General features: G+C 53.5%; 1 protein-coding gene across 1 annotated transcript in view; it reads left to right on the forward strand.

Moving 5' to 3' along the window:
• The first annotated feature begins 347 nt into the window (after positions 1-347).
• LOC139250036 (retinol dehydrogenase 11) overlaps positions 348-12,856 on the forward strand; it is a 329,941-nt gene continuing 317,432 nt past the window's right edge. Inside the window, exon 1 of the mRNA XM_070872599.1 lies at positions 348-525. Coding sequence (XP_070728700.1) covers positions 348-525 — 178 coding nt within the window. The remainder of the gene's footprint in view (positions 526-12,856) is intronic.

Here is a 12,856-nt window from a genome sequence, read left to right on the forward strand (position 1 = left end):
GTGAGGAGGGGTTGAGAGAAGTGGGGTGAGGTAGAGCTGGGTGTTAGTGTACATGTGGAAACTGAGGCTGTGTTTTCAGATGATATTGTCAAGGGGCAACATGTAGATAAGAAATAGGAGGGGCCAAGGATAGATCACAAAACTCTGGGCATGATTCCCATCTCTGTGTCATTGCCCCTTTAACAAATCTAAACTTTTTTTGCAGTTTGTAATTGATAGTTTGAGAGCCAACAAAAGATTCTGAAGGACATAAGTTACCGGTTAAACTCGTACATGCAAAAGCATTCACTGCGGTGAAACCAGTTAGACTCTGCACTCGGTGCATCAGTTGATAGAATCCTGCCATCATGGAGCTGTCCCTCCTCACCTCCGGGATCATTTCACTCGCCTCCCACCCAGCTTGGCTCATAGTTTCAGTTGTCCTGTATCTCGTTGTCAGGTTGCAAATGAGAGGATGGTGGAGACCGAGAGAGTGTCCCGTGGATCTAACCGGGAAAACGGCCATTGTCACTGGCGCTAACACAGGTAAGTGTCTGCAGCAGCTTGGCTCAGTTAGTAACACTCCCTCTCCCTGCCAATCAGAAGGTGACAGGCTCAAGCCCCTCTCTCAGACTTCAGCCCACAATCCAGGCTGACCCTTCAGTGCAGTGCCGAGGGAGTGCTGCACTGGCACAGGTACTGCCTTTCGGATGAGACATGAAACCGAGGACCTGTCGCAGTTTCAGGTGGCTGTTAAGGATCCCATGACTATATTGGATGAAAAGCAGAGGCAATAATCTCCCTTCAGTAAAAAACCTTCAAATGCCTGGTATTAAACACAACAGAATGTGCGCAGGGTTTGGAGACAGGCTGACATGGAATTTAAGTTTCCATTGACCGCTTGAACGTGCCTGAGGTGTCCCTGCCCAGCCTTGTCCAAAATCCGATCTGTTGGATCAGTTACTGGCCAACAAGCCCGAAGCTGCACAAATTCATTATAATATAACATTCAAAGGCCTTTGCAATGGTGCAGGAGGTTTATCAGGGATTTCTTTTATTCATTCGTGGGATGGCCAGGCATTTGTTGGCCATCCCGAATTGTCCTCAAGAAGCTGCTGGTGAGACAACTCGGTCAGTTAACAGTGTCCCACATTGGTCTCCAGTCACAGACAGACCAGGCAAAGGCAGCACATTTCCACATGGGCTTTACACCAACCTGGCCATGTCATGGTCACCATTAATGGCACTTGCTTTTTATCCCAGAGTTATTTAATGAACTGAATTTAAATTCCCCAGCTGCCGTGGTGGGATTTATCGGCCAAGCCGCTGGGTCAGCAGTCGGGTTACAGAGTTACCATGTTACCGCTCCCTTGTACAAGGGCTGAGGGATTTCAGGGAGAAGCAGAGGCTGCAAAAGTTTGGCCTGTTCTACTTGGAACAGAGAAGGTGAAGCGGTAACCAGAAAAAGGTTTTCCAGATCGAGTGCGTCAATAACGAGAGGTCATGGATTTTAAATCGTTGGAAAAAGATCGGGAGGGTATATGAGGATCATTCTTCTCACTCGGAGAGTTCTCAGAACCTGCAACGTATTTCCTGAAAAAGTGCTGGGAGCTGATTCTGTAAATAACTGTAAAGGGAATTGGACAGAGACTGGAGAACCGGGAATGTACAGGGACTGGAGAACCGGGAATGTACAGGTACTGGAGGGTGGGGAATGTACAGGTACTGGAGAACCGGGAATGTACAGGTACTGGAGGGTGGGGAATGTACAGGGACTGGAGAACCGGGAATGTACAGGTACTGGAGGGTGGGGAATGTACAGGTACTGGAGGGTGGGGAATGTACAGGTACTGGAGGACGGGGAATGTACAGGTACTGGAGGGTGGGGAATGTACAGGTACTGGAGGGTGAGGAATGTACAGGTACTGGAGGGTGAGGAATGTACAGGTACTGGAGGGTGAGGAATGTACAGGGACTGGAGAACCGGGAATGTACAGGGACTGGAGGGTGGGGAATGTACAGGTACTGGAGGGTGGTGAATGTACAGGTACTGGAGGGTGGGGAATGTACAGGTACTGGAGGGTGGGGAATGTACAGGGACTGGAGAACCGGGAATGTACAGGGACTGGAGGGTGGGGAATGTACAGGGACTGGAGAACCGGGAATGTACAGGGACTGGAGGGTGGGGAATGTACAGGTACTGGAGGGTGGTGAATGTACAGGTACTGGAGGGTGGGGAATGTACAGGTACTGGAGGGTGGGGAATGTACAGGGACTGGAGGGTGGGGAATGTACAGGGACTGGAGAACCGGGAATGTACAGGGACTGGAGGGTGGGGAATGTACAGGTACTGGAGGGTGGTGAATGTACAGGTACTGGAGGGTGGGGAATGTACAGGTACTGGAGGGTGGGGAATGTACAGGTACTGGAGGGTGAGGAATGTACAGGTACTGGAGGGTGGGGAATGTACAGGTACTGGAGGGTGGGGAATGTACAGGGACTGGAGGGTGGGGAATGTACAGGGACTGGAGAACCGGGAATGTACAGGGACTGGAGGGTGGGGAATGTACAGGTACTGGAGGGTGGTGAATGTACAGGTACTGGAGGGTGGGGAATGTACAGGGACTGGAGAACCGGGAATGTACAGGGACTGGAGGGTGGGGAATGTACAGGTACTGGAGGGTGGTGAATGTACAGGGACTGGAGAACCGGGAATGTACAGGGACTGGAGGGTGAGGAATGTACAGGTACTGGAGGGTGGGGAATGTACAGGTACTGGAGGGTGAGAAATGTACAGGTACTGGAGGGTGGTGAATGTACAGATAATGGAGGGTGAGGAATGTACAGATAATGGAGGGTGAGGAATGCACAGATAATGGAGGGTGAGGAATGTACAGATAATGGAGGGTGAGGAATGCACAGATAATGGAGGGTGAGGAATGTACAGGTACTGGAGGGTGAGGAATGTACAGGTACTGGAGAACCGGGAATGTACAGGTACTGGAGGGTGGGGAATGTACAGGTACTGGAGGGTGAGGAATGTACAGGTACTGGAGGGTGGGGAATGTACAGGTACTGGAGGGTGAGGAATGTACAGGTACTGGAGGGTGGGGAATGTACAGGTACTGGAGGGTGGGGAATGTACAGGTACTGGAGGGTGGGGAATGTACAGGTACTGGAGGGTGGGGAATGTACAGATACTGGAGGGTGGGGAATGTACAGGTACTGGAGGGTGAGGAATGTACAGGTACTGGAGGGTGGGGAATGTACAGGTACTGGAGGGTGAGGAATGTACAGGTACTGGAGAACCGGGAATGTACAGGTACTGGAGGGTGGGGAATGTACAGGTACTGGAGGACGGGGAATGTACAGGTACTGGAGGGTGGGGAATGTACAGGTACTGGAGGGTGGGGAATGTACAGGTACTGGAGGGTGGGGAATGTACAGGTACTGGAGGGTGGTGAATGTACAGGTACTGGAGGGTGGGGAATGTACAGGTACTGGAGGGTGGGGAATGTACAGGTACTGGAGAACCGGGAATGTACAGGTACTGGAGGGTGGTGAATGTACAGGTACTGGAGGGTGGGGAATGTACAGGTACTGGAGAACCGGGAATGTACAGGTACTGGAGGACGGGGAATGTACAGGTACTGGAGGGTGAGGAATGTACAGGTACTGGAGGGTGGGGAATGTACAGGTACTGGAGGGTGGGGAATGTCCAGGTACTGGAGGGTGGGGAATGTACAGATACTGGAGGGTGGGGAATGCACAGGTACTGGAGGGTGGGGAATGTACAGGTACTGGAGGGTGGGGAATGTACAGGTACTGGAGGGTGGGGAATGTACAGGTACAGGAGGGCGGGGAATGTACAGGTACTGGAGGGCGGGGAATGTACAGGTACTGGAGAACCGGGAATGTACAGGTACTGGAGGGTGGGGAATGTACAGGTACTGGAGGGTGAGGAATGTACAGGTACTGGAGGGTGAGGAATGTACAGGTACTGGAGGGTGGGGAATGTACAGGTACTGGAGGGTGAGGAATGTACAGGTACTGGAGGGTGAGGAATGTACAGGGACTGGAGAACCGGGAATGTACAGGTACTGGAGGGTGGTGAATGTACAGATAATGGAGGGTGAGGAATGTACAGATAATGGAGGGTGAGGAATGCACAGATAATGGAGGGTGAGGAATGTACAGGTACTGGAGGGTGAGGAATGTACAGGTACTGGAGAACCGGGAATGTACAGGTACTGGAGGGTGCTGAATGTACAGGTACTGGAGGGCGGGGAATGTACAGGTACTGGAGGGTGGGGAATGTACAGGTACTGGAGGGTGAGGAATGTCCAGGTACTGGAGGGTGAGGAATGTACAGGTACTGGAGGACGGGGAATGTACAGGTACTGGAGGGTGGGGAATGTACAGGTACTGGAGGGTGGGGAATGTACAGGTACAGGAGGGCGGGGAATGTACAGGTACTGGAGGGTGGGGAATGTCCAGGTACTGGAGGGTGGGGAATGTACAGGTACTGGAGGGTGAGGAATGTACAGGTACTGGAGGGTGGGGAATGTACAGATACTGGAGGGTGGGGAATGTACAGGTACTGGAGGGTGGGGAATGTACAGGTACTGGAGGGTGAGGAATGTACAGGTACTGGAGGGTGAGGAATGTACAGGTACTGGAGGGTGGGGAATGTACAGGTACTGGAGGGTGGGGAATGTACAGGTACTGGAGGGTGGGGAATGTACAGGTACTGGAGAACCGGGAATGTACAGGTACTGGAGGGTGGGGAATGTACAGGTACTGGAGAACCGGGAATGTACAGGTACTGGAGAACCGGGAATGTACAGGTACTGGAGGGTGGTGAATGTACAGGTACTGGAGGGTGGGGAATGTACAGGTACTGGAGGGTGAGGAATGTACAGGTACTGGAGGGTGGGGAATGTACAGATACTGGAGGGTGGGGAATGTACAGGTACTGGAGGGTGGGGAATGTACAGGTACTGGAGGGTGGGGAATGTACAGGTACTGGAGGGTGGGGAATGTACAGGTACTGGAGGGTGAGGAATGTACAGGAACTGGAGGGCGGGGAATGTACAGGTACTGGAGGACGGGGAATGCACAGGTACTGGAGGGTGAGGAATGTACAGGTACTGGAGGGTGGGGAATGTACAGGTACTGGAGGGTGGGGAATGTACAGGTACTGGAGGGTGGGGAATGTACAGGTACAGGAGGGTGGGGAATGTACAACTACTGGAGGGTGGGGAATGTACAGGTACTGGAGGGTGAGGAATGTACAGGTACTGGAGAGTGGGGAATGTACAGGTACTGGAGGGTGAGGAATGTACATGTACTGGAGGATGGGGAATGTACAGGTACTGGAGGGCGGGGAATGTACAGGTACTGGAGGGTGGGGAATGTACAGGTACTGGAGGACGGGGAATGTACAGGTACTGGAGGACGGGGAATGTACAGGTACTGGAGGGTGGGGAATGTACAGGTACTGGAGGGTGGGGAATGTACAGGTACTGGAGGGTGAGGAATGTACAGGTACTGGAGGGTGAGGAATGTACAGGTACTGGAGGGCGGGGAATGTACAGGTACTGGAGGACGGGGAATGTACAGGTACTGGAGGGTGGGGAATGTACAGGTACTGGAGGGTGAGGAATGTACAGGTACTGGAGGGTGGGGAATGTACAGGTACTGGAGGGTGGGGAATGTACAGGTACTGGAGGGTGAGGAATGTACAGGTACTGGAGGGTGGGGAATGTACAGGTACTGGAGGGTGGGGAATGTACAGGTACTGGAGGATGGGGAATGTACAGGTACTGGAGGGTGAGGAATGTACAGGTACTGGAGGGTGGGGAATGTACACGTACTGGAGGGTGGGGAATGTACAGGTACTGGAGGATGGGGAATGTACAGGTACTGGAGGGTGGGGAATGTACAGGTACTGGAGGGTGAGGAATGTACAGGTACTGGAGGGCGGGGAATGTACAGGTACTGGAGGATGGGGAATGTACAGGTACTGGAGGATGGGGAATGTACAGGTACTGGAGGGTGAGGAATGTACAGGTACTGGAGGGTGGGGAATGTACAGGTACTGGAGGGTGGGGAATGTACAGGTACTGGAGGGTGAGGAATGTACAGGTACTGGAGGGTGGGGAATGTACAGGTACTGGAGGGTGAGGAATGTACAGGTACTGGAGGGTGGGGAATGTACAGGTACTGGAGGGTGAGGAATGTACAGGTACTGGAGGGTGGGGAATGTACAGGTACTGGAGGGCGGGGAATGTACAGGTACTGCAGGACGGGGAATGTACAGGTACTGGAGGGTGAGGAATGTACAGGTACTGGAGGGTGGGGAATGTACAGGTACTGGAGGGTGAGGAATGTACAGGTACTGGAGGACGTGGAATGTACAGGTACTGGAGGGTGAGGAATGTACAGGTACTGGAGGGTGGGGAATGTACAGGTACTGGAGGGTGGGGAATGTACAGGTACTGGAGGGTGAGGAATGTACAGGTACTGGAGGGTGGGGAATGTACAGGTACTGGAGGGTGAGGAATGTACAGGTACTGGAGGGTGGGGAATGTACAGGTACTGGAGGGTGGGGAATGTACAGATACTGGAGGGTGGGGAATGTACAGGTACTGGAGGGTGGGGAATGTACAGGTACTGGAGGGTGGGGAATGTACAGGTACTGGAGGGTGGGGAATGTACAGGTACAGGAGGGCGGGGAATGTACAGGTACTGGAGGGTGGGGAATGTACAGGTACTGGAGAACCGGGAATGTACAGGTACTGGAGGACGGGGAATGTACAGGTACTGGAGGGTGAGGAATGTACAGGTACTGGAGGGTGGGGAATGTACAGGTACTGAAGGGTGGGGAATGTCCAGGTACTGGAGGGTGGGGAATGTACAGATACTGGAGGGTGGGGAATGCACAGGTACTGGAGGGTGGGGAATGTACAGGTACTGGAGGGTGGGGAATGTACAGGTACTCGAGGGTGGGGAATGTACAGGTACAGGAGGGCGGGGAATGTACAGGTACTGGAGGGTGGGGAATGTACAGGTACTGGAGAACCGGGAATGTACAGGTACTGGAGGGTGGAGAATGTACAGGTACTGGAGGGTGAGGAATGTACAGGTACTGGAGGGTGAGGAATGTACAGGTACTGGAGGGTGGGGAATGTACAGGTACTGGAGGGTGAGGAATGTACAGGGACTGGAGGGTGAGGAATGTACAGGGACTGGAGAACCGGGAATGTACAGGTACTGGAGGGTGGTGAATGTACAGATAATGGAGGGTGAGGAATGTACAGATAATGGAGGGTGAGGAATGCACAGATAATGGAGGGTGAGGAATGTACAGGTACTGGAGGGTGAGGAATGTACAGGTACTGGAGAACCGGGAATGTACAGGTACTGGAGGGTGCTGAATGTACAGGTACTGGAGGGCGGGGAATGTACAGGTACAGGAGGGTGCTGAATGTACAGGTACTGGAGGGCGGGGAATGTACAGGTACTGGAGGGTGCTGAATGTACAGGTACTGGAGGGCGGGGAATGTACAGGTACTGGAGGGTGCTGAATGTACAGGTACTGGAGAACCGGGAATGTACAGGTACTGGAGGGTGGGGAATGTACAGGTACTGGAGGGTGAGGAATGTCCAGGTACTGGAGGGTGGGGAATGTACAGGTACAGGAGGGCGGGGAATGTACAGGTACTGGAGGACGGGGAATGTACAGGTACTGGAGGGTGGGGAATGTCCAGGTCATGGAGGGTGGGGAATGTACAGATACTGGAGGGTGAGGAATGTACAGGTACTGGAGGGTGGGGAATGTACAGATACTGGAGGGTGGGGAATGTACAGGTACTGGAGGGTGGGGAATGTACAGGTACTGGAGGGTGGGGAATGTACAGATACTGGAGGGTGAGGAATGTACAGGTACTGGAGGGTGGGGAATGTACAGGTACTGGAGGGTGAGGAATGTACAGGTACTGGAGGGTGGGGAATGTACAGGTACTGGAGAACCGGGAATGTACAGGTACTGGAGGGTGGGGAATGTACAGGTACTGGAGGGTGGGGAATGTACAGGTACTGGAGAACCGGGAATGTACAGGTACTGGAGGGTGGGGAATGTACAGGTACTGGAGAACCGGGAATGTACAGGTACTGGAGGGTGGTGAATGTACAGGTACTGGAGGGTGGGGAATGTACAGGTACTGGAGGATGAGGAATGTACAGGTACTGGAGGGCGGGGAATGTACAGGTACTGGAGGGTGGGGAATGTACAGGTACTGGAGGGTGGGGAATGTACAGGTACTGGAGGGTGGGGAATGTACAGGTACTGGAGGGTGAGGAATGTACAGGTACTGGAGGGCGGGGAATGTACAGGTACTGGAGGACGGGGAATGCACAGGTACTGGAGGGTGGGGAATGTACAGGTACTGGAGGGTGGGGAATGTACAGGTACTGGAGGGTGGTGAATGTACAGGTACTGGAGGGTGGGGAATGTACAGGTACTGGAGGGTGGGGAATGTACAGGTACTGGAGGGTGGGGAATGTACAGGTACTGGAGGGTGAGGAATGTACAGGTACTGGAGGGTGGGGAATGTACAACTACTGGAGGGTGGGGAATGTGCAGGTACTGGAGGGTGAGGAATGTACAGGTACTGGAGAGTGGGGAATGTACAGGTACAGGAGGGTGGGGAATGTACAGGTACTGGAGGGTGGAGAATGTACAGGTACTGGAGGGTGGGGAATGTACAGGTACTGGAGGACGGGGAATGTACAGATACTGGAGGGTGAGGAATGTACAGGTACTGGAGGGTGGGGAATGTACAGGTACTGGAGGGTGGAGAATGTACAGGTACTGGAGGGTGAGGAATGTACAGGTACTGGAGGGTGGGGAATGTACAGGTACTGGAGGGTGGGGAATGTACAGGTACTGGAGGGCGGGGAATGTACAGGTACTGGAGGGTGAGGAATGTACATGTACTGGAGGATGGGGAATGTACATGTACTGGAGGGCGGGGAATGTACAGGTACTGGAGGGTGGGGAATGTACAGGTACTGGAGGGAGGGGAATGTACAGGTACTGGAGGGTGGGGAATGTACAGGTACTGGAGGGTGGGGAATGTACAGGTACTGGAGGGTGGGGAATGTACAGGTACTGGAGGGTGGGGAATGTACAGGTACTGGAGGGTGGGGAATGTACAGGTACTGGAGGGTGAGGAATGTACAGGTACTGGAGGGTGAGGAATGTACAGGTACTGGAGGGCGGGGAATGTACAGGTACTGGAGGACGGGGAATGTACAGGTACTGGAGGGTGGGGAATGTACAGGTACTGGAGGGTGAGGAATGTACAGGTACTGGAGGGTGGGGAATGTACAGGTACTGGAGGGTGGGGAATGTACAGGTACTGGAGGGTGAGGAATGTACAGGTACTGGAGGGTGGGGAATGTACAGGTACTGGAGGGTGGGGAATGTACAGGTACTGGAGGATGGGGAATGTACAGGTACTGGAGGGTGAGGAATGTACAGGTACTGGAGGGTGGGGAATGTACACGTACTGGAGGGTGGGGAATGTACAGGTACTGGAGGATGGGGAATGTACAGGTACTGGAGGGTGGGGAATGTACAGGTACTGGAGGATGGGGAATGTACAGGTACTGGAGGGTGAGGAATGTACAGGTACTGGAGGGCGGGGAATGTACAGGTACTGGAGGGTGGGGAATGTACAGGTACTGGAGGGTGAGGAATGTACAGGTACTGGAGGGTGGGGAATGTACAGGTACTGGAGGATGGGGAATGTACAGGTACTGGAGGGTGAGGAATGTACAGGTACTGGAGGGTGGGGAATGTACAGGTACTGGAGGGTGGGGAATGTACAGGTACTGGAGGGTGAGGAATGTACAGGTACTGGAGGGTGGGGAATGTACAGGTACTGGAGGGTGAGGAATGTACAGGTACTGGAGGGTGGGGAATGTACAGGTACTGGAGGGTGAGGAATGTACAGGTACTGGAGGACGGGGAATGTACAGGTACTGGAGGGTGAGGAATGTACAGGTACTGGAGGGTGGGGAATGTACAAGTACTGGAGGGTGGGGAATGTACAGGTACTGGAGGATGGGGAATGTACAGGTACTGGAGAACCGGGAATGTACAGGTACTGGAGGGTGGGGAATGTACAGGTACTGGAGGACGGGGAATGTACAGGTACTGGAGGGTGGGGAATGTACAGGTACTGGAGGGTGGGGAATGTACATGTACTGGAGGGTGGGGAATGTACAGGTACTGGAGGGTGAGGAATGTACAGGTACTGGAGGGTGAGGAATGTACAGGTACTGGAGGGTGGGGAATGTACAGGTACTGGAGGGTGGTGAATGTACAGGTACTGGAGGGTGGGGAATATACAGGTACTGGAGGGTGAGGAATGTACAGGTACTGGAGGGTGAGGAATGTACAGGTACTGGAGGATGGGGAATGTACAGGTACAGGAGGGTGGGGAATGTACAGGTACTGGAGGGTGAGGAATGTACAGGTACTGGAGGGTGGGGAATGTACAGGTACTGGAGGATGGGGAATGTACAGGTACAGGAGGGTGGGGAATGTACAGGTACTGGAGGGTGAGGAATGTACAGGTACTGGAGGGTGAGGAATGTACAGGTACTGGAGGACGGGGAATGTACAGGTACTGGAGGGTGAGGAATGTACAGGTACTGGAGGGTGGGGAATGTACAGGTACTGGAGGGTGGGGAATGTACAGGTACTGGAGAACCGGGAATGTACAGGTACTGGAGGGTGGGGAATGTACAGGTACTGGAGAACCGGGAATGTACAGGTACTGGAGGGTGGGGAATGTACATGTACTGGAGGGTGAGGAATGTACAGGTACTGGAGGGTGGGGAATGTACAGGTACTGGAGGGTGGTGAATGTACAGGTACTGGAGGGTGGGGAATATACAGGTACTGGAGGGTGAGGAATGTACAGGTACTGGAGGGTGAGGAATGTACAGGTACTGGAGGGTGGGGAATGTACAGGTACTGGAGGGTGAGGAATGTACAGGTACTGGAGGGTGGGGAATGTACAGGTACTGGAGGGTGGGGAATGTACAGGTACTGGAGGGTGGGGAATGTACAGGTACTGGAGAGTGGGGAATGTACAGGTACTGGAGGGTGGGGAATGTACAGGTACTGGAGAGTGGGGAATGTACAGGTACTGGAGGGCGGGGAATGTACAGGTACTGGAGGGTGGGGAATGTACAGGTACTGGAGAGTGGGGAATGTACAGGTACTGGAGGGTGGGGAATGTACAGGTACTGGAGAGTGGGGAATGTACAGGTACTGGAGGGTGGGGAATGTACAGGTACTGGAGGGTGGGGAATGTACAGGTACTGGAGAGTGGGGAATGTACAGGTACTGGAGGGTGGGGAATGTACAGGTACTGGAGGGTGGGGAATGTACAGGTACTGGAGGGTGGGGAATGTACAGGTACTGGAGGGTGAGGAATGTACAGGTACTGGAGGACGGGGAATGTACAGGTACTGGAGGGTGAGGAATGTACAGGTACTGGAGGGTGGGGAATGTACAAGTACTGGAGGATGGGGAATGTACAGGTACTGGAGAACCGGGAATGTACAGGTACTGGAGGATGGGGAATGTACAGGTACTGGAGAACCGGGAATGTACAGGTACTGGAGGGTGGGGAATGTACAGGTACTGGAGGGTGGGGAATGTACAGGTACTGGAGGGTGGGGAATGTACAGGTACTGGAGGACGGGGAATGTACAGGTACTGGAGGGTGGGGAATGTACAGGTACTGGAGGGTGGGGAATGTACAGGTACTGGAGGGTGGGGAATGTACAGGTACTGGAGGGTGGGGAATGTACAGGTACTGGAGAGTGGGGAATGTACAGGTACTGGAGGGTGGGGAATGTACAGGTACTGGAGGGTGGGGAATGTACAGGTACTGGAGGGTGGGGAATGTACAGGTACTGGAGGGTGGGGAATGTACAGGTACTGGAGGGTGGGGAATGTACAGGTACTGGAGGATGGGGAATGTACAGGTACTGGAGAACCGGGAATGTACAGGTACTGGAGGGTGGGGAATGTACAGGTACTGGAGGGTGGGGAATGTACAGGTACTGGAGGGTGAGGAATGTACAGGTACTGGAGGGTGGGGAATGTACAGGTACTGGAGGGTGGTGAATGTACAGGTACTGGAGGGTGGGGAATATACAGGTACTGGAGGGTGAGGAATGTACAGGTACTGGAGGGTGAGGAATGTACAGGTACTGGAGGACGGGGAATGTACAGGTACTGGAGGGTGGGGAATGTACAGGTACTGGAGGATGGGGAATGTACAGGTACTGGAGGGTGGGGAATGTACAGGTACTGGAGGGTGAGGAATGTACAGGTACTGGAGGGTGGGGAATGTACAGGTACTGGAGGGTGGGGAATGTACAGGTACTGGAGGGTGAGGAATGTACAGGTACTGGAGGACGGGGAATGTACAGGTACTGGAGGGTGAGGAATGTACAGGTACTGGAGGCTGGGGAATGTACAGGTACTGGAGGGTGGGGAATGTACAGGTACTGGAGAACCGGGAATGTACAGGTACTGGAGGGTGGGGAATGTACAGGTACTGGAGAACCGGGAATGTACAGGTACTGGAGGGTGGGGAATGTACATGTACTGGAGGGTGAGGAATGTACAGGTACTGGAGGGTGGGGAATGTACAGGTACTGGAGGGTGGTGAATGTACAGGTACTGGAGGGTGGGGAATATACAGGTACTGGAGGGTGAGGAATGTACAGGTACTGGAGGGTGAGGAATGTACAGGTACTGGAGGACGGGGAATGTACAGGTACT

This window comes from Pristiophorus japonicus, unplaced genomic scaffold, assembly GCF_044704955.1.
Source record: "Pristiophorus japonicus isolate sPriJap1 unplaced genomic scaffold, sPriJap1.hap1 HAP1_SCAFFOLD_338, whole genome shotgun sequence".
Lineage (NCBI taxonomy): Eukaryota > Metazoa > Chordata > Chondrichthyes > Pristiophoridae > Pristiophorus > Pristiophorus japonicus.